This window comes from Corvus cornix, chromosome 2 (genome assembly GCF_000738735.6).
Source record: "Corvus cornix cornix isolate S_Up_H32 chromosome 2, ASM73873v5, whole genome shotgun sequence".
NCBI lineage: Eukaryota > Metazoa > Chordata > Aves > Passeriformes > Corvidae > Corvus > Corvus cornix.
The window spans coordinates 150554015-150576388 of NC_046333.1; the positions used below are offsets into that span (position 1 = coordinate 150554015).

Consider the following 22374-nt stretch of genomic DNA (forward strand, 5'->3'; position numbering starts at 1 on the left):
TGGTAAAGCACACCCTGAGCAGAGTGGCAACAATACAGACATCTATTCCAGAAATAGAAAATCAGAAACAGACAATCAGTTTCTATTAGTTATTGCAAATATTCTGCAAATAACCACACCTCTAGAAATTTTTCTATTTAAAACTTACTTTATCTCTCCCAATGGGAAGTGGCATAGCTGTATAAAGGTTTTTTCTTCCATCAAACACTGGCTTGCGATCCCCAAAAATCTGGGTTTTAAAGTGCTGAACCATATGCTCCACTATTTCTCTGAAAATGCAAAAAGATTAAGTTAATCCAACTTTTTACTTTGAATGTTAAGTAGCAGACCAATACTAACACTAATATTTACCAATAGAGGCATTAGGTAACTGAAAGGGATGTCCACTTCTGTCTATTAAAGGCAAGATTTGTTGGACTGATCTGAATTGAAAGTAACATTTTCTCAGACTGTTTTCTTAAAGCTGCTGTTTTTAGTTTTTTTCAGATTTAAACTTTCCTTCCTCTTTTCTGTGACCTACTGGAAGTGGTGAAGTGAAAGCCCGTGCTCTCTCAAGCTCAAAACAGGTGTATGGTAGACCCTGGGGCTTCAGCTCCCCCGTCCCACAGCCCTTTCTGCAGAGGACCTTGGACCAAAGGCTCAGTAGCCTGAGCAGCTTTCAAAAATATCATTATCCCAGCTTACAGCCCCAGTGCCAGGACAACAGTTTATGCCAACAATGACAGTGAAACGTTTTGCAGCTCACTGAGGAAAATAACTTTTAAATGCTTTTTTTTTCATACACACAACAAAACTGGGATCCATCCAACAAAACTGGGTATGTGCATTCAGTGGGACCTGTGGATATTAAAAGTACACATTCATTTAAGAGTAGCTGGAATTAAGTTGCATGTTTGTATGAATGGGGAAACCACTCACACAGCTCTTGTCAAACCACAGTGTTTACACACTGGTCATCCAAAGCAGTTCAGCAGCCAGTGAGAGGTCAGTTGGAATAATAACACCCTTTGATGCCAAAGGTCTTTTGTTCCCAATATCCCAGAGAGATATCCTTCAGGCTACCTGTAACACCCAAAATCCATCAGCAGTCGCAATCTTAACATACAGCCAGGGGCAAAAGGGCATTAAGAGGTTAAAGTGACACAGGAAGGAAACCACTGTTCCTCCAGCACTGCTGACAACCACCAGCTCAGAGATGCTGCAGAGATGCTTTCATGCACCCTGACTTGGCAAGGTGATTAACCCAGCACTCAGGTAGGTACTACAGTGCTGCAAAATCTGAGATGAAACTGAACTCATTCAAGAAGAGAATTAAGACTGTTTTAATTGGCAATTTCTTTGCTGTGTCCCAGGGTTTATCTTAAAGTAAGATGTACCCACTGAAAGAAACTCTGACCTCCTGCAAAGCATGAATCAAACATGACCCAGTAATATCTGCCTCAGGTTTGAGTATCTTACTGAACAAGTACGTAACTGGGAGGGTGGGAGGAAGTAGGTACTTTTCAACCTTGAGTTTAAGATTGAGAATGGAAACCCCACTCTCTTCCTGAGCAAGTTCTTCTGATTGTAAACTGCTTAATATAAAAAATGAACACTTCCACTTAATTAATGTTTTCAAGCTTCAAACCACATCCACATTTAGCAACGGTGCTTCTCAGCTGTGGGTGGAGATATTTTAATAAAAAAAAAGCTATTTTCTACGTGTGAAGTTAAAAGAAGAGTTATTTACCACTTCACTAACTTCAGCCCTTTGGGACTACTGTTCTACCAAGCTCATGCAAGCTCACCAAGAACCCTGGGCTGGCGACTGCAGGCAGAGTTCACCTTGCACAAGTCCTCAAAAATTAAACTGAGAGCACCCATAGTGCAGAATCAAACTCACATTGCCCACTCTGACTGCTCAACTACGCAAACGTATCTGGCCTTTCTGCCACATGTACAAAATTGTAGCCAGACTGTACTAATTCAGGAGCACTTTGTCCCAGCTGTGTGTTTTCCAGTCCTGCTTCAGCTCATGCCTCAGTGTGGAACTCGCATGTACAGTGGATACACCCTGCAGTGGGGTCTGCAGGGTCACAGTACAAGCTGGAATAAAACTGAAGAACAAAGCTGGTACAGATGAGGGAGTAGAGCAAAAAATAACATCTCCCTCTCTCCTTTCTAGAGGTTACAACATATGAAGTAATGATAAAAACCACTTACTGTATACATGCGAATTATATCACCAAAATACTAGAAACATGTAAGCCAGCTGTAAAAAAAACATAATCCAGAATTGGAGATGTGCATCCTGCATAATCCTATATATATGTATTTGTATATAAGCACACACAGAAGTACAGGTATAGACACAGGACCAAGAGGTCACAGCTCACAAAAACCCAGGTGCAGGTGAGTGCAGATACATCTACAGCACAGAGCAGTAAGCACTCAAAAGAAATAAATATAACACACTTCAGTAAGTGAATCCAACTTGTATTCTCACCACACTGCACTGAGAAACATCCAACACACCACTGCTGAATGCATCTATGGCATCTCTGCTTACTGCAAAAGGTGTTTAATCTGCATAGATCTGTGTACCTGCTCCTCTTAGCACAAAAGAGGAGTGACTAACCTGACAAAGCAGAGCAAGTCATTAGCTGGCATTGGAGAAAGACCTTGCTACTGAACAGAATCTGCCTTTCCAGTGAGAAAAACTGCTTTAGTTTTTTATGGCAAGCACCCATACACTAGACTGTAAGGGAGGTGATCACACAGAAGACACACAAGCTGTGCAGCACTTGGCTCCCAGAGGAGCAGCAGAGGCCATCGGGATCAGCCAGCAGCAGCTGGCAGGGCTGGAGTGATGGCAAGAATATCAGTTAAGGAAAGCAAAGCTCTCACGGCTCCCACTATGAAAAAAGTGACTGCTCCAAGTGTTTTGCAGTGCTCCAATGCAGAAAGGGCATCTCAGTGAAATCAGCAAGAAAACTGGGCAAGAAAAGAGTTCAGCTTCATACACTTAGCAATGGTGTTTGCTTTTAAAATTAACCTCACTTTTCAACTAGCTGAAAAATTAAACTTATAATAGATCACCATAGGAAAAAAAAAAAACAGGGCAGAAAAGCACAGCGATGCTGCTTTGTGAAAACACTCATTACCAACTCCTCAGTGCAACAGTGAAGAATGCCCTCGGGTTCAGTAATTCACATTAGGAAAACCGTGGCTTTCGGGTTGCGTTTTTTGACTCTACACTTTGTTCATTCTCATGACTGCATATTCCACCCATGTGACCTTTTTCAACAAGGAAAGGCTTTGCTCTTGAAGATATAAACAGACCATTCCAATCCTCTACAGTCAAGATGCAGTTATGATGATGACACTTGTGGTTTCCAGTTGGTGCCAAGTCTCATTCTCAAGTTTCACTTCTGGCAATGCCGCTCTTTTTCAAGTCAATGAAGTTGCACACTGACTAAGAAGGTACAGATGCCAAATTCAAGCCCTGGCTGCTTGTTTCGCTGGCCAACTGATCTGTGTTTTCACCTTGCTATCTGTTTCAGGAGCATAGTTTTCCCTTACATAGAATCTACTGAAGAAGGATAATTTCTTACATGCTTTAGTAACTCCACAATCCTCTCCCACAAATAAATGGGTTTTGCCTCCCCTTGTGGGTAGGGAAAGGTGGGAAAACAAGCTGGTAACACCAGCTTCCTGCTGAAAGACTTCAGCCAATTACACTCCAATAGTTAACCAGGCAATACTAAATCATGTTCATCAAGCTGGCTTATACTGACCCAGCTTCAAAAGAGCTAATACAGTTTATCCATCTGTCACCAGTGGCTTCGATCAGCAGCTCCTTAAGATTCTGACAAATTCAATCCAAGTAAAGATTTGGAGGGAAAAAAAAAAAAAAAAGGATATGCATATCTTGTTGATGGATATGCAAACTTAGAAGTGATCAGTACAATCACTGACTAAAGCCAGACATCTTCCCAGACATCAGTGAGGGCATGTGGCTCCAGCTTTTTCAAAGAAAAACAAGACTGCAAATAAATTGAGGAAAGGCAAAGCACAGCATTACCTGTTAACTCTCCTAGGACATTTTTCTGGCTTTATATCCAACTCATAATGGTAGATATCTATTTTAGGAATGTCCATTTCAAAGAAGTTGGCCTGCAGTTTGATTGTTCTCCCAGAAGTGCCAAAATCTGGTCGAGGAGGAGGTTTAAAGGCATATCCCTGTATTGGTGGTGGCAACGGGGGAGGAGGTGTGAGCACTGTAAAAGAGAGAAAGCACAAGTTAGCCATCAGCTGTCTCAAATTGACATTTCAACAAATTTACAGGCTATGGGCAGTGAAGCTCAGCACATTTAAACCATGAGTCTAAACAACCTAAAAAATAAAAAAAAAACCCCAAACCCCACTTTCAGGAGACCATGAATCCCTTTTTTCCTCTTTCTTTCTCATGCTGGTTCACCATTTGTTGTATTTCCTAGACTCAATTACTGAAAACAATCTTAGAATCAGTTGCATTTTCCTATACCACAAGTCAGCTGGGTAGGAATTTCACAGGCCAAGCAGGGAAGCAAGAAACAAGATTTTCCTTGCAGGGAAGAATCTTCATTTCAAAACAGACCTAGCCACATTTATTCGAGCAAACACCTGTAAAATGGAGTTTCCACCACGTTCCTCTGTGCTGCAGCTCTCTGCAAAAGCCTGTATTAGAACTAAACTATATCCTACTGCTTCCTTCACACAGAAAACAGAGCAAATACTCTACTGCTGCTGTGCTCAATTCTTGAGCTCAAACATCAGCTGTTGCTCAGACAACATGAAGCAGAAGCACAATGGCTGCTTGCTGTTGTTTCAATCCAGGAAAGTTCACTAAAAATCCACAGAGAAGTGCATAAGGTACCAATATGAGTATTCAAAACTCCTGCAGCCTCAGTGCTCAGATGTTCTGTGCTCTGGAGCAATAAGAACTTGCAGCAAACTCTTCACATGTGAAATAACCCAGGAGGTTTCTCATTACTTATGTAAGAATCCAGGTGTGGTTTCCTGGATTATCAAATTCAGTTCTCTGCTAGCATCAAAAACAACTCACATGCCTTCATTAACACATCTGTCACCACTTTTCCACTCTGGATTTCTCTACTGGAAAGCTGTTCCAGAACTGTGATGCTCTAATGCTCAGAAAACATCCTTCCATTTTAATTTATTGGTAGGTTATATTCACTGGCCTTCATCTTGAGTACTCCTCACTGTACTTTCAGATTCAAACCAAATTCCCATTTAATACTAAATTCTAGGCTATAGTCCTTCTGTTAGTCCCTGCTCATAAATCAGGCTTCATCATTCTCATCCTTCCAGTCATTTTTCAAGCCAGTGCATTTTGAGCTCACCTTTCCTGGAGAAGACTAAGTGATAATCACACTGCTGCTTCCACCTCTCAACTGGAAAAGGCAGATTAAGGAGCCCTAAACTGCTTTTGCCTGCTGTACCACTGCCTTGTAAAGGTCATCCAGCGACCACTCAGTGCATGTGCACCCATTTCAGTTGCTGATGATCATCCCCCAGCTCCCTATTAACTCCCAGCTACATTGTCTTTAATATACGTACTTTTCTAATCCATATCTATTACCCTGCTTCTTTCTCAATGATGCTCAGATTCTCCTTTTCCTGACAATGCCTCCTATACCTCTTGATGAATTTTCATGTACTTATTCCTAAAATTTATGCAATGTTTGCTAATGAAATAGTAAGGCCATTCCCGACATTAATAGCATCAATTCCCCACTTTACCCCTCAACACTGCCCAGTTTTCCACTCATGAGTATCTCCTTATTTTTACCACCCTACTAACTGTCAGCACCTATTTCCCCATGCACCAAATACTTAATCCGATTTGACAGTGGGAAAACTATAGACGGTTTTGTTACTATTTTTTGAAAATCTTGTTTCTGATCTTGTCTCCCAAACATATTCTGAGGCATTCACCCTTTTAATTCAAGCTACTGAAATCCAATTTCCTTCTTTCCCTCCCTTTTAGAAACATTGCCATTAAAGACTCTGGTTCTCCAGCACTAACTCAATCAACACATTAAAGTCACTTCTTGCTGAAGATCTGCATTTCCATGACATAAAACTTCATGTTTCAGTACTTCAGTTTTGCCTTCAATGGCAATACAGCAATTTTCATTTGAGTATTATTCATCCACATTGCTTTTGCAGTGTCAACAGCTACCCTGAAAAATGGAGCCAAGTATCACCTTAGCTCTTAACTGTAACCCAGTCTTGCCACAAGCAGCCCATCTGCCTCTGCATCTGACCTTATCCACCTCCAAACCTGAAGGAAGACAGAACACCCAGCTCACTGATTCTGCTCAACCTTTAGGTTTTTTTTTTTCTAAATTCCTACACATATTGACTTCTAAGACATCAATTTTCATCTCTTCCAAACACTTCCAGGCCCTCTGCTTACTTCACATTTTTCTGATGGTGATTAACTCGATCAGGTGGCCCTGCAGTCACCATATCCCCCTGTCTGGTGTGACAAATTCACACTGTCTGTGCCATTAGGTGGAAAGAATCCTCTGCTGTAGATAGGACACCTAACAAAGTTATTTATGGCATTATCACTATAGCTGGGAAGTAACAGAAAAAATACTCCCACAAATATTTGTACTTGCAATACACCAAAGGTTGCTGCGATCCACCTCCAAATCTTATCAGGAGGATGTGCACAAAGCAGCCACCTCTACTCCTCCAGAATCCTGTTTGCCATCACTTTTCCCCCTCAAAAAAATTTTAAAATAATGTGTCTCCCACATATGTTTTCAGTCACTCTGTTGCCGAATCCTTCACAGATCACCACTGCACACATTTTTATTTCCATCTTTCCGTAAAGCAATGTTCCCATGAAAATTATGTCCTAGTCATTAACTTTATTCTGTGATTTTTGTGTATTTCCATGATTGCCATTAGAAAACATTTTAATTTTCTGCCCAGGCTCCTGTATTTTAACATTTCCATTTCTTCTTATCCACACTCTGCATTCCACACATTGCCTTACCACTATTACCTGGCCAAGTGTTATCAATATATTGATTTCCCTTCTCTTTCCTGATGATTTTTATGCCTTCTAAATTTCTGTATTACTGCCACATCCTAATTCCACTGCCCTTCCTTTTCAGTGCCAGATTTGGTAATGACTGATTTTCAAAACTACAAAAAATTTAAACTTAAAAATTGGAAGTACAAAGACAAGCATGAGGGAAGGGGACACACATCCCCAAGCTATTTATGCTGCCAAATTAAGTAATTTTGTAATTAAGCAATACATCCTCCTCCTGTTTTAAAATGGGATTGTTTACTGCTTTACAGGGGTGTAACAAAGCCATATCTGTAAGTGTTCAGGGATCAACATGAACACATATTGCTCAATAACACCACTACATTCCTCCACTGGAGTTTCAGTGACAGTGAATAAAAGTGAAGGTTCAGCCACATTTTTGAGAATAAGAAATGCTGAAAGAAGCACAGACTCCTGGGTAAAGATGTGAACGCAGTTTTATAACCTGCATGACTCACAGAGATAAAAAAGCACCAAGCTGTCCAGAAAGCAGGACCACTGCCACCCTCTATTTTAATTTTAAACAGTTTTTTCAATTATTTGGGTTTTATGATCCAATTAAAGGAAAAAAAAGGGGGGGAAAGCTATTTCTGGCTCAACTCCCAAGGCAAAACTTATTTAGGGCAGGGTGTTGCTTCAAGGAGATAAGTAGTGTTTATTAAACAGCAGCAGTGACCCGATAAGCGCTCAACCTACATTTCTGCTGCCTAAAACAGACACGTATGTGTCAACTACAGCGCTGAGGGGTGGGAACCAAACTTCAGGGGAAAAGAACTAAATATTGCAACCACTGAGCTGAATTCACTTTTTGGACTACTGCCTCAAATTAAGAATGCAAAATCAAATTATCTTATGTAGAACTTACTACAGCAAGCAGCTGTGAAGGGTAGAATCACAAAATACTGAATTTGGTTCTGAAAGAACAGAGAAATAAGGCTTGACCTTCTATCAAAACACGATAGAAGCTTTCAGCTTTGATCATGAGGCACAATTGCTGGATTCAAAGTGATTCAGCTGCCCCATCTCCCTGTTCAAACACTCCCTGTAGAATTCCCATCACTCACTTTTAAACATGACAGAAGCTGTTTCAATACAGGAATATTTTCCTTAGTGCCAAGGTTCCTACTAGGAAGCTTTTGCAGCCTGGTGAGATGTGTTAGAGAGGATATCACTGGACATCTCAGCTGGAAGTGATGCCCTACCCAAGGAACCCAGCCAAAATTCATGCAGAGACACCTTCATGAACACAGATGCTGCTTCTGGAGACAGTATTTCAAAGCACTGGAAAATTTACATGCATTCCTAGATTTTACTTTTAAAGTGCTGTCAAGGAAAGAAGGGATTAGAAAAAAGATGAAAGACTACTAAACTGGAGCATCCATGTGATAAGTATTGGAAGCTCCTTACTCATTTGCCAGATGATAAAATGAATAATGAGAACATTTCAGCCTTGATATGATGATTGAGACCATCAAGAGCCCCATTTTCAAGGTGTGAATTAAGGTGAGCTGGGTGTGGAATAATGAGGTGCCTGTATGCTGTCTTTAGGCTTACTTTTACCAGGAAAGAATCCAGACTTCCTATTATAATTCATCCCATTTACATAAACTAAATGTTCATAGCTATCAATCTTAAAAGCAGCAATTTCTACCAAAAAAAAAAAAAAAAAAAAAAAAAAAGCTGGAAAAGAAAAGTATCAGAAAAATAACAGTCTTGCGGCAGTTTTATTAAATAAAATTAACAATCAAGCAAAATTACTCTGTCAAAAGATAGGGGAAGAAAGGTGAAGGTAGAGGAAACCTGGACAATCACAGAAATACTGTGTTAGTAAAAATAATTTTTGCAAATTGAAAACTATTGCAAAAAACACAAGGCTGGCTGCTCTTACTCCTGCACATTACTGAGGATCAAAATCAGAGATAAGAGTGACTCAGGGAGTGAGCAGGCCAAGACACTCCTCGTCTATAAAAGGTGTGAATGAGCCACACACTTCGATGAGTTTCTACTCCAAAATTCACACCATTATGTAATGATGGTTTTTCAGGACCATGTGCTCCATAACCATTTCCCAGATTTGGAGCCTGCATTTCTTTTGTCCTTCACCATTCTTTAAAGCTTAACTGCTGGCCTGCTCAGCATGCTGGAAGTGCTGCCAGTCAGCATTAAACTTGCACATTGGAGATTTTTTAGCACAGAATTATGCAATTTTAATGTGCAGTCAGAGGCCTAATGAGTTACTAAATAAGAAGGGGCCAAACGAGTTGCATGGAAGGGCTTGTCGACACAGGAAATCATCTGAGCATAATTATACCAGCGCAATTATATCAATAAGTTTCCTTGTGTGGCAAGTCCTAACGCATATTTAATAATCAAGTGATGTTTTCACAACTCTCCGTAGGTTTTAGCATTGGGCTCATGAAATCTAAGTTTGCCAAGGGGAAGACTCTCTAAAACCATTTTTCTAAAAATACAGTCTCTAAATGAAACTAAGGTGAAGGAAGCCTTATTTGAAAGCATCACTTTGGGTTAAGGTTTCCAATATCAGATGATGGGGCTGCTCTCTCAGATCATCGCTACAGGTGATTTCAGGTACAAACACTGTGCACATTCATTGCTGCCTCGAGGTCAGTCACAGAGGCCATCACACAGATCCAGAGAGGATACATCACTCCTTGGGCAAAAAAAGGGATTTAATAACTTGTCCTCAACTACTGAGCAGCTATTTTGCCTCCAGAACTGCAGGAAATAAATAAAATGACGAATGTGTTCATCATGACCAAAGAAGAACCAAGACTGGTAAAGGAACGGCCTCCAGCAGCTGCTGCAGAGGAGCAGAAGATCATGAACACAGAGCAACATAGGTGGGAAGGTACCCGGCTGACCTGTCAAGTTTTGAGTATCTTAAAGGACAGAGTTTCCACAACACATCTTACAACTTGTTCCACCCCCATGGTAAAATAAACTTGTCTTCTACTCAAGTGAAGTTTCCTGTGCTCCAGCTTCTGCTCTGTTCTTGGTGCACCTGACACAAGTCTGGCTCCATCTGCTCCAAAGGTTCCCCTTAGCCAGTGGGAGAAGCTGGAAGATCATCCTTTACCCTCCTTCTCCTAAGGCTGAACACACCTGATTCCCTTCACCTCTCCTGGTGTGTGCTATGTGCTCCTTCCTCCTGCTGCCTCGGTGCCCTGTCACAGGGCCTGCAAAAGGATCATATCCACTTCTGGAAGTGCTCTTTGAACTGGGAGAAAGGGAGACTTGGAGAGTGGACAGCCCACACCAGGGGAAACAGGACTTCCACAAATAGTTATTCAACTACCAGTAATAGAGGGCATTCAGAAAGAACATGGAAAACACCCAGCACAGATCCTTGACAGGATCTGCGCAGAGTGTTTATGTATTTTAGTTACACATATATAGTCAGAGCAAGAAAACAAAATACACTGAGTTCAGCCTTTTCTTTTTAGGACTCAACTAAAGAAAAACTTGGGGCTGTCTTCAAGTTTTCTGACAGTCTGGGTTTTACAAAGAAGTTTAACTTCTGGCTTTCTGTTAAGATCCGTTAGGGAACGATAGGAGAGAGGCTGGCAGTGTTTTCTATGAGATAAGGGAAACCCAAAGCTGCAGCTCATAGTCCCTTGATATTTTGGGGGCAGAGGAATCTATATGGAACCTGTAAGTCTGTCTGCTGCTCATTAAGGATGTTTTAGAGCATGGAAACCAGCAGCTCTACAGTCAAGCTATAACATTCTTGATTAGATAATGCACAATAAAAAAATTTTACAGACTTGTCTGTTAATCTCCAAGAATTCAACAAATCACAAGGACAGCAGAGGAGACGATGTAATGAGATTTTCAGTTATCATTTTTGACGAAACCCCTCTCTAAAGGTTCTCTCAGTGAGCAGCTACCACACTTTCTAACCACAGCACATCGCATATGCCAAGGTGGGCCACAAGAAAAAGGGTTGGCTTAATACTGATGACCAAAAATGAAGGAGTTGTCCTCATAATTGTTCATATTTTAAATTCCTTGCATGACTACTGAGATGTTTGATGCTACTCTGCCAGATTGCTTCCAATTTCTTAGTGCTGTAGTATGAAATGAAATACCTTAACAAAGAGTAAAAGCATTAGAGAAACAGCACTGCCTTCGTTAACTGTAATCTCATTATGGTCAGTAGACTACTTCAGACATAATTTTATTGATTAATTTTCACTTCCTGTGAAAGAATTCAAGCAAGATTAACTCTGAAGCCAACCTTTTTACCTACTGAAAGATGTCCCTGCCCACAGCAGGCAGGTTGGACAGGATTATCTTTAGAGGTCCAACCCAACCCATTCTATGATGATTTCGTCTGGAATAAAAAAGCAGTTACAGATCTACAGCTCCCTTGGTTACCCTGATTCCTTTCTGACCTCTGTAAAACACAGACACAATCTCTTACGGTGCAAGGGATGTGATCCACTGAGACCAGAATCGCTCCCACACACCAACGGTGAGCTGCAGTCACAGATCAAAGGGAGAAGCAAGACATCAATCCAGCTTGCTTTTAAGTCAGGAACACATTTCAAAGAAGAATATGTAAGAACAAAAGAACTGAAGAGGAAGAGATCAAGGCTCCAGCAGAAAGCAGCAGGAAAGAAACTAAGAATGGTTCTTTCCAGCCCACAAGCTGCTTCTGGACAATGTCAACTAGCAAAAGACACCAAGTGTTAGTACTTTGCTTTCCTCCCACATTCTTCTTGCAGCCTTGACCTTCAAAGTCAGCCTCCAGATTTTTGAATAATAAGCTGCTTCTCCACACCTACAAGTGGGGTGAGCAGTGGCAGAGCACCACCAGAGCACCCAAGTGCAGAACTTCCATCCTCACTGCTCACAAACCAGGTGCCTAAACCCATCCCTGCACGTGGAGTTTTACCAAGTCCTACCACAACCCTTAAGGGCCACAGAGAAATGCTTTTAATTACAAGCTGCATTTTGAACTAAGTCATCCAAATAGCAAGCCTCATCCAAACAATGGAGGGATGCTTACAGCTTACCCACAAGTCAGCAGCCTAGTCTGAAGTTAAATGTGAATTCAAAGTACAAAAAAACTCCATCTTCAGACAAACCTCTACTCAATGAAGGGGGAAATGGAGAACATTCTTAGCGCTATTTATCACACTTGACCATCATGATTCATTCCCTTTTCCATGCTTCAGAAAATGATGTTGATCTAATTCCAAATGTCTTTCCTAACAATTTGAAATACAGAATATAATGGTATTTTCTGCATTCATAAAGAGCAATGCCTCCATTCAATACAATCTCTGTTCTTTGCCATTTTGAAAGACCCAAAGTGAATAAACACATCTTTTAAAAGGGAACAAAAAAACCCAATCCACCTACTAGCACCTATTGCTCCCTTCAGGCTGCTTCTCCCCTAAAGAAAGTAAGACCAGAAATTCCAAATTCACTATCCCATATCATGCTTCCCTTACCCCCTTGCTTACATTTAGGTTAGGAAAGAAATGTGGCTCCCCCTCCTTTTGTGCTATCTGACACTTGGAACTGCAGAGGTGTGTAGGAAACAGCTTAACCCACCCTTCACTGTGTTTACTTATTTTTGTTTTGTTTTGAGTCACTACAAGGCTGGTAAAGCATGACTTCTTTATGCATCAGTACTGACCCTCCCAAAAAATTTAACACACAAGACTGAAGTTTCCATCACTACTTGGTGTGAATGTGAGACAGACAAGCACTTTCATTCAGCCCCCAGGAGCCACAGTCAATCCAGCTGCTGCCAGGTGCAGAGCTGAGCTCAGCAAGGGCTACACGGCTCCAGCCCCATCATTAGGTACTTCAACACCTTCTGCACACACCAACTGCCATCACATAACACCGTGAGAACTGTGCAGCTCACCATGACACTCCATTACCTCCACATCTCAGGCTCTCAGAGATTTTTATTTTTCTTCCTTAGAAATAGAAAGGACTGGTCTCTGCATTACAGCCTCCTAGCAGACGCTGCATAGATTAAATCACCTGAACCAGAGTCAGAGTTCTCAGCAGTGCTGCTCCCCCAGTACTTTTCCCCTCCCTGGCCATCACACCCCATGCCTCTCCTGCAGCCTCCTGCACTTTCAGAGCCAACAGTGCCCACATGCACACCAGCCCCACTAAACTGAACGAGCTCTAATGGCTCAGGCTCTATTCCATGGCCACTGGCATGGTTTTCCAAGTGCTGTGCCTCACCAGCTGGGAACTGGTGCCACAGAGGCCCCAGATCCCAGTTCCCTGTGGGATTCGCATTGTGCACAACTTAATGAAACACAGAAGTGATTTGTCCTCAGCTAATTAAAGCAAGAAGCTAGGATGGGTCTGTTTTGTGTTCTACCTTTGCAATCAGATCTCATACCCATACAGATTTTGGCTGGCACTGTTTTTGTGTAAAATCTAAAACTAAAAATTAAGTTGTCTTCATTCCTAAAAACGTTTTAATATAAAAATTCAACTGTAGAGCTGTAACTCAGAAGAAGTCATGTCTTCTTTGAAAAAAAAAAAAAAATCTTTTCTCATACCCACACTAGATTAATCTACAAACACAGGAACATTCTCGTGGTTTAGTTTCGGAATAGAAAAATTCCCAGTTAAGACCTGAGGTTATGCTTTATTTTATCATTTTAGATAGTGAAAGCAGCTGTAGCAGCATCTTCAACATCCAGTAGTATCTCCTGTGGTTTCCAGAGATAGGGCTGTGGTTTTCAGCATCACTGCAAAGAGAGCAAAGTGCAGGTTCCTAATAGTGGAATAACTGAGACATTACAGAGCGTAGGCTGGCAGCAGAACTCCCCTAGCAGAATTTTTTTTCCTATTACATCTCAGGGTTTTTTTCCTCCACCTGCTTCTCGTAAGCAACTGATGTTCTCATATTACTCGATACAAACTAAAACTCAGCTATGAAAGGTAAAAAAAGTTACATACAAGTTTGCTACAGAGAGGTCTCCCTGAAATTTGACATTAAAGGCAATTTGCAAGTCAAATAATTAGGAAAAAACCCACCACTACTGTATTCTTACCACATAATGAGACCCAGACAACAAAGCTTCATTTCCTTGCCCTGGTGGGAAGTTTCCTCCTTCTGAAAGAAGCTCTGACTTTTTAAACAACACACCCTTATGCAAATATTCTGAATCCCTATAAGTTATTCCTAAGCACTCCCTCATTAAACACTGAAGGCCTTCCCAAAATGAAACACATTGGTTCACTGAGAAATTAATTCTTCTGCATTGTCATTTCTAAATGAACCTGGATTTCTTCTCTATTTTATTTTTGTTTTGCTTGTGGTTTGCAGGGCTGGTGGTTTTTTGGGTTTTCTTTTTAAACCTATGTCTCTCAGTAGATTTTTCAACAGAAGTATGTAAGTCAGCAGAGCTGAAGTTGACTAGTATAATTTGAGAAACCTTAGGTTTCACTGGTGGTTAAAAACCACAAACAAGAAACCCCCTGCTCTCCCAAAGCCTTGTCCTCTGTGAGGATTTCAGAGATGATGGAGGAATATGATGGGGCAAGACTGTACAACCAACAGAGGAAATTGATTTTAAAAAAAACAAAAAAAAAAACAGTAGAAAGGGAGCATTCAGTGCAAACCACAAGCCATATGAAAGGACAATGAAATAAGTTCATTATCAAAGTGAAGAACACAGCAACATTTAGACAGGAATTCACCCTCTGTATGAACAGACTCCTGTCCTTTAATAGCAAACACTTGCTAAACAAGTTTTAGAAGGTATATAAGAAGGCCCCAGTAATAATTATGTTTTAAAACTTTATTCATCTACATGGCAGGTTTAACTTCAAACAATTTTTTGATTGATCTAGCTAAGCCAGTGAAACCTCCCCTCTTGGGAATTCTTCTAAAATTGGCTTATTTTAAAAAAATCTAAATTAGCACATCCACACACACTTCCTACTACTAAATTAAAATTTAAATTTCATTATTTTCTCACATTAATAAGCGCTTTTGTAAATTTCATGACTAAACTAGGAACATAAAAAAGCATCACGGAGACAAAAAGTTGCAATGCTCTGACCTCTGACATGAGCAGCTCAAACAGAGCCACCCACAGTGTCCAACACTGCCACTGCAGCTCCTCGGCGGCCACCGAAGAGTTACTTTTTTCCTGGACTATATATAAAATCACAAATATCACTTGATACACCTAAGTTTCAGAAGTGTTTTTTCAAGCTTCCCGAGACAACATGCTGAGATTAGCTTATTTCTCAAAAAAATGAAAACTTCAGTTTTGCTCTGCATCCCCTCTTGTCACACCCAACCCAGGTTGGAAGTGACACAATGAGGCATAAAATTCAAGTACTGCTTAAACACACAGTCTTCAGACTTAACATATTTTATGGAATGATGTGCTATGGGATTTAACTCTTGACATGGGTGCAAGAGTTAATGCTAAGAATATTCTCCACCTTCTCATTATAAAGTAGCTTGTACAAGGGAATTAAATCAGGTTGTGCTAGAAGAGCTTTTGGGAAAAAGTGCAGAGCCCAAACTACAGATGTCTGGAGTTATTCTGCATCAAGTTAAATATTTTAATGCTTCTCCCAAAGATAGAGACTTGCATGACTGCAGACTTATTAATGTTCAGACCTGGTCCCCAGCAACTTCACTGCAGGTGGCAATAAACTCACATACAACAAGACAGAACACAACTGAGCAGCACTACAAAGAACACAACAGGACAGGACAAACAAATTACAATAGGAGAGAACAAATTACTCTTGCCACACCTGTGATTAAAAAAATAAATCTGTTTCACAACCCAAATAGTAACAAAATTTGGTAGCACTGTGGACAGCTCAATGAGAACCCAATTCAAAAGAAAAAGCAAGCTTTGGACTGATTTGATTATGCCAGGATCCACAGTACTTTCCCATCTCAATTAATGGTTTGCTTCCACCATGGCTGTGTCCACTTTTGTGAAGTCATACAGTAAAAAAAAAAAAAACAACCAAAAAAAACAAAAAAACCTTTCCTTCCTAGAAAGCCTGGGCAGCAGGTACCACGTGGCTTCACAGCTGCAGCACAGCTATAAAGCAGGGTATTTAGGAGAAGTAATTTTGCTTAATACGAAATGCAAAGAGAGAGTACAGAAACAGATGAAATAATGCTCACACTAAAACTTTTTATTTGAAAGAATCAAGTTTACTCTGAAAAGAGAAAAGTAAAAGCAAAACAATTGAAACTGAAAGGTTAAAATGAATTGCACTAATCTGTGGTGCTCAGTTAACAGACTAAAAGACACCACTTAAAACAGGCCTGAGTACATAAAAATACAGGCATCACCTCAGTCTCAAGGAGTTAAAAAAACTCCACTTCCTGGACAATACTAGAAAGTCTCTTCAAAGCACAACTTCTTAGAAAAGGCTACCAAAGGGACTCACAAATTACAGCTCTGGTGTAAAACACTACACAAATGCAGTCTACCTGGGGTTGATATTGTTCAGGTCTGGCTTTTCCCAGTTTTTGCAGTATAAAACATATAATGAAAATTTTAAGCTCAAATTTGGGTATTGCAATGTATGTAGGGGAAAAAAAACCAAACAAACCAAAAATCCCCTTGCACTGAATTCAAAGTGTTGTGCTTCCCTAGTCAATAGGATAAGAGGTATTTTAACATTCTAGTGGGCTGCTTTGTGAGCACATCAGAAAGGATGCAAGATACTAAAACAAGTTAATTGGACAATGCATGGAACAGATCCCTACCCACAGCCACTACAGTTAAAACTACGTAACATTTTCCACCAGCTTTTTTTTTTTCCTCCAGTTCATAACTTACCAAAAATAAGATAGTGGAGGCTTTTCTTCATTTTCAGATTTAGCAACAATTTCTGGTAGGCTGAGTATTAGAAATTTCATCACTAAAAATAGGACCAAGTATTTTGCTTAAACATGAACTAAGGGAAGCAAAACACAACAAAATTTTGACAGACCTTACAAGTTCTGTGAAGGTGTTGTCAGTACAGGCTTAGCCAACGTGAACAGGACTTTCATAAGGCATGCAAAGTCCCTAATTAGTTAAAACTATCTGTATTTGCAAAGCCAATTTAGCAGAAGTTTACTGCGTTCATCGGCTCGATCCCTGTGATTTCTGGAAGGCCAGGAGGGCTGGTTTCTGAAATGGAAAAATTTCGCCTTCCTATACAGCTCTAAGGGGTAGAAGAACTCCTCTTATTGAGTTAAAGCATTTATATGCCTTTCCCACCCTTCTGTGAAAGAGAGGCAGACTGGTGGTGATAGCACTGAAGGAAGGGGTACAAATTGTGAAGAAAGAACTTTCCTGGAAGTCAGGAAGGTTTGGGTGTTCCTCTGCACTGCTTCTGCACATTACAATGCACTACTAAGTACGTACGAGCACGCAACAATTCCACAAAAGTGAAAAACTTCAAGATGAAGTAAGAGTAAGTACACAAAATCCCATATAATTGCACAGTCAGCAAGAGAATCACTGCAAAAAAAGATGTTTCACTTTTCAAGAGCAAATAGGATAGTTCAGCTCACCAGGGAAAGGAGAAAGTCTGGTGACACATCTGATGCCACCAATTATCTTTCCATCAAACCACCTCATCTTTAAGCCACCTGAAGACAACAGAGACAACATAATGGTACAGAATTTTTCTTTCCTTAGGAAAATATATTGATCATGACAATAACACATTTGAAAAAGTCATGCTGTGTTTTGTAGGCTGTAACTTTGTCAAACGCAATTTTAATTTTAGCAAATCCCTCATGCAAAAAGGAAGAGATCTGAGGCTGTATATGAAGTTCTCATTCCCTCTTCTATGTGTGGCAGCTTACAAGGAGTTTCAGCATTAATGTACTGTCTCAAAATAAGCCAAAGAAACTGGATGACTCTGTGATACCAGCAGCAGAGTTCAGAACCAGGTTCACATACCCCCAAAAGAACAGAAAAAGCCTTTTTAAGAAGAGAAGGGCAGACCTTTAGCAGGAGGTACAGGGGAGCTCTTGCTGCCACTGAAACACAAGCTAAGAGGACACTGGTGGAGTTAAATTCCACCAGATGAAGACGTTGCCATTTCTACTACCCCAGTCAAGGCATGAGCACACCCTTCCCTGTCGCTGTTGTACCAGGAACGACACAGTCCAGGATCGGGTTCAAAGGCCAGAAGTGGCTATATTTAATTATATAAATCAGCTCATATAGCTTTGTTCACAAGAGTAGCATAATGCCATGGGGTGCTTGACCATCCGCCTCCCAGAGCAACTGGCTGAACAGCATAACACCCATTTCCAAAATATTTTTCCCAGTGTGAAAAACAACGACACAAACAGCTTGCACCTGCAATATAGTTTACAAAACCTCAAACCGTTTTCCCAGCTAGTTATCGTGAGAAAGGAGACTTTCCACAGGCAGCTGTAAAAAATAGGAAAATCCCTCTGCCAGCCCTTTCAGCATCTACAGTTCCCTGCACCACATTTTGAGACTGAAGACTCCCAAAGAGAAACAACATCCAACATCCAAAATCTTCAAGAAAATATATGGAAGGTAAAAACAAGTACATGCACTGAAAAACCAAAAGAGACTTAAAAGTTTCAACAGTCTATTCACAATTTTAAAAGGGTAACTTAAAACTAAATGACAAGAAAATAACTTCAGTTCCGCTGATTTGATAAAGTTGCTTCTTGTACCAAGAAAAAAAGGTGGTATTTCACATGCAAAGCCATAATCAACTTCACATTCTTTTTCAGACAACTGCTGCTTCAACAATAAATTAAGACCTTCAGCATCAGGAAAACCCACATAATCTTTCAAAGAATAAAAGAGAAATCTGTGGTGTGCAAAGTTTAGAATTTATAAATACATTAAGACCTAGAAGTGCAAGTTTCAGAAGTTTATGCAGCTTTTACTCAAGTCTTTTAACTGAATGACAGTATTTTTATTATGCCACTTTGACATTTTTTTGTCCTTCTAAGAAAAGGTACACCAAAAAGTAGCAGCAGCAAAATTTTTCTTTAAAAAATTCCCTCTCAGATTTTCAGATTTTTTACTTTTCACAATTTCTTGAAGCTAAATAAAAAGGGTATGGACACAATGTCACAGCAAATTTGACACCAAGTCAAGAATTCAGACAGTATTTGGGAGAAAGCAAAAGGGATCATTATTTTCCTAATTAAGGAAACAGTGATTTCATGAAAACCCCTTCACGTTTAAAAAACCCATCTCACTCCTGACATAACATCATGTTTGAACAAACTTTCCACGTTCAGCAGCAACTTTTTGAAATCTATCAGATATGGCCTCCTAACTTGCTTGATACTGTTTCCAGAAAAAGATTTAAGACTAAAATAGCAAGCCCTGTGGCAAATCGAGCGATTCCTCTGGCAGGAGGCCAGCACCAGGGGCACCCTCGGAACGGGCTTGGCTGCAGAGCCCAGCTCGGCAACAGGAGCTGGGAGAGCAAAAGCAGCTCGGGCGAATCAGCAGCGTGCGGAGAGGGCAGCGGCGGCAGGATCCGGATACAGCAGAGATGAATGGAGCCTTTCCTTGGTGTCAAGGATGTGCTGACAGACCTGGAGAGGCTGCAGCTCTCGTATGTTCACAGCAGCTCTGGCTGTGAACAGCTTGTAAACCACGTTTCTGCTCTCTCCTCCGAGCAGGATTTCACATACAGTGGTTTTGTAGTTTTCAGATTAGCATGTGGAAGGGGACTCAGCAGTCCAGTCCTGCTTCCAGGCTGCTTCACGGAACGGCCACGCTATAATAAAAATCTCCAAGATGCCCTGCCTTGTGTGTGGAATGGAGCAGGAAGCTGCCTGGGCTGCCAGAAGCCACCGTGCTGCTGAGGCTCTCCGTGGATGATTTCACAGGAAGGAAGCAGAGCCTCAATCACCATGTGGAGAACAACTCGCAGCTCCTACGCCGGCACAGAGACGGCCACTGCCCAGCGCCGCGCAGGGGGAAAGGGCTGAGCCACACTGATAAACTCGGAAGTAAACAAGACACAAGATGAGCTTGGCTGGAGGCAGCAGAACAGCAGAAGCCCGAGATACGCACCAATGACAACACACAGCCACCTCGAACTTGGTGAAAGTACAGCAGTGTCAGGAGCCCGAGGTTAAAAGGTTGTTGTTCCAGGAAGGGGAAAACATTCTTTCACACTGAACATGGGCCTCTGATGGCAAACAGCAGCCACCAACTGGGAAATCATTCCAAGTGAAAGTGGTAGGATTGGACAGAGAGTAAATAAAGATAAAGAGACTCCCACACATGAAACTACTCTCAGCCCATATGCTGGTAATATTTTTAATTATCTGTCTCTTTAAGCACAATTTCGAACAGGATCTATGACCAGGAGGTGAACACAGCAACAGCCTGACATGAGCCACCATGAGCCCCTGCAAACTCCAAGGGTACCTGTGCCTGAGCAAGAGAACCCGACACCAGAAGCCACCACAGGATTACATCTATAGCACTACACAGTTACTGGCACTGAAATGTGCAAAAGATGTTACATATGAAAACAGAATCTTGAACATCAGTCTGGACACACAGAGCTGTAGAGACCTGTCTCTCTGCTGTGCTAGGAAGAGCCTGGTGAGAAAGTAAAAACAGAGGAGCTGTATTTCAAGAGGAAAATAATCATCCTGATTGTCCTTCTTGATTATTCCCCTTCAAGAGAACCAAATCAGAGGAAAAAGAAAAAAGGAAAAAAAAAAAAAAAAGCCAGCACCTAACTGCGGATCCCAAGACATTAATGCTTTTACAGAAACGTCTGTAAGAGAAGCAGTAAAAGACATCTCAGTTACAGGTCCTGTATTTCCCTACACTATTCCTTGCTAGATTATCCGTCTAAGGAAAGAGATTTTATGCCAAACCCTTCAGAATAGTAGCATAAAATAAAGTTCCATTTATTTTGGAACTTTTCCAGAAGAAAACTAGGTGCTAGTCACCCGAACACTGTTGTTTCTACATAAGAATTCTCACCACAGAAACAGCCCAACACTAAAAAGGAAAAAACATTGTCTCATATGAACTGCACAAACTCGCACAGTATTAACCTGTATTTCCCCAAAGTAATATTAAACGTCTCTAATAGAGTCGGTAATCTTGCTCTGCACGTTCACCTTTCCTCTGCTCCCAGATTTACTCACACGACAGTCTGAGGATATCTAACGCTGCCCCTCACCTCTCCCAGCCCTCCCGACAGGCGGACGCTCCACCGGCACCTCCGCGGCACAACTACAGCAGCGCGGCCGCTGACGAACACGCGGCCAGCCGGGAATCCCAGGATGGAGCCGGGAGGGAGGAAATGGAGACCCCGGTCCGCAGCGGGAGCTGCGCCGGCCTCAGGGCTCGGCAGAGGGAGGGGGGAGCGGGCAGGGAAGGCGACCCTCCCCTCAGAGGGGCCTCCGGACACGCGGCCCTGCCCGAGGTGGCGGCGGCGCCCTGACCCTCCTTCCTTCCCCGGCCAGCGCGGCCGCCGCTCCAGCCAGGCCTGAGCCGGGGGGGCGAGGCGCTCCCGGGGCTCCCCACGGACACGGACCGGGAAAACCGCCCCAGGGGGAGCGGAGGAGGGAAACAAACCCGGGCGAAACCTCACCGGGTCCGGCGGAGGGGGCTCCCGGGTACATGTCTCCGTGTGCGGCGGCGGAGGCAGCGGCGGCGGCTCCAGGGGAGGGCACGGGGGAGGGAACGAGCCCGAGCCCCGGCTATGCTGTCGGGAGAAGGGGAGGGGAGGGGAAGGGAGGGGGAGGAAAAGAAAAGGGGAGAGGAGGGAAAAAAAAAAAAAAGAAAATAAAGAGGGAGGAGGAGGAGGAGGAGGGCGGCCGGGAATCCAGGTTCCTCGGCGGCACTGAGGAGCGGGGAGGGGAGCAGGAGGAGGAGGAGCCGCGGGGTCACGGGGAAGGGGCGCTCCGCCCTCCGGCCCGGGCGGGCGGGAAGCGGCAGCCGGAGAAGGATCAGCAGCACTGCCGAGCTGAGGGGCCCCGCTCCCCGCCTGCAGCCTCGTCTGAGCTCTGACCACGGAGTCACAGAATCAGGCAGGTTGGAAAAGTTCTCGGAGATCATCGAGTCCAACCTGTGACCGGACATCATCATGTCAACCAGACCAGAGCACGGAGTGCCATGTCCAGTCTTTCCTTAAACACCTCCAGGGATGGTGACTCCACCACCACCCTGGGCAGCCCATTCCAATGTTTAGTCACCCTTGCTGTGGAAAAACCTCCCGTGGCACAGTTTAAGACT

The 22374-nt window shown here is 42.2% G+C and overlaps 1 protein-coding gene across 3 annotated transcripts in view; it reads right to left on the reverse strand.

The window, feature by feature from the left end:
• AGO2 (argonaute RISC catalytic component 2) overlaps positions 1-21904 on the reverse strand; it is a 57047-nt gene extending 35143 nt beyond the window's left edge. For 2 of the 3 annotated variants that reach the window (XM_010404717.4, XM_010404716.4), the window contains exons 1-3: positions 21731-21903; positions 4064-4259; positions 149-269 (exon numbers count right to left, since the gene is read on the reverse strand). In XM_010404717.4, coding sequence (XP_010403019.1) covers positions 149-269; positions 4064-4259; positions 21731-21761 — 348 coding nt within the window. In that variant the 5' untranslated portion in view covers positions 21762-21903. Of the gene's footprint in view, positions 1-148; positions 270-4063; positions 4260-21730 lie in introns of all 3 variants that reach the window. The other variant, XM_039548582.1, reaches the window with a different exon arrangement.
• Between the last annotated feature and the right edge of the window lie 470 nt (positions 21905-22374).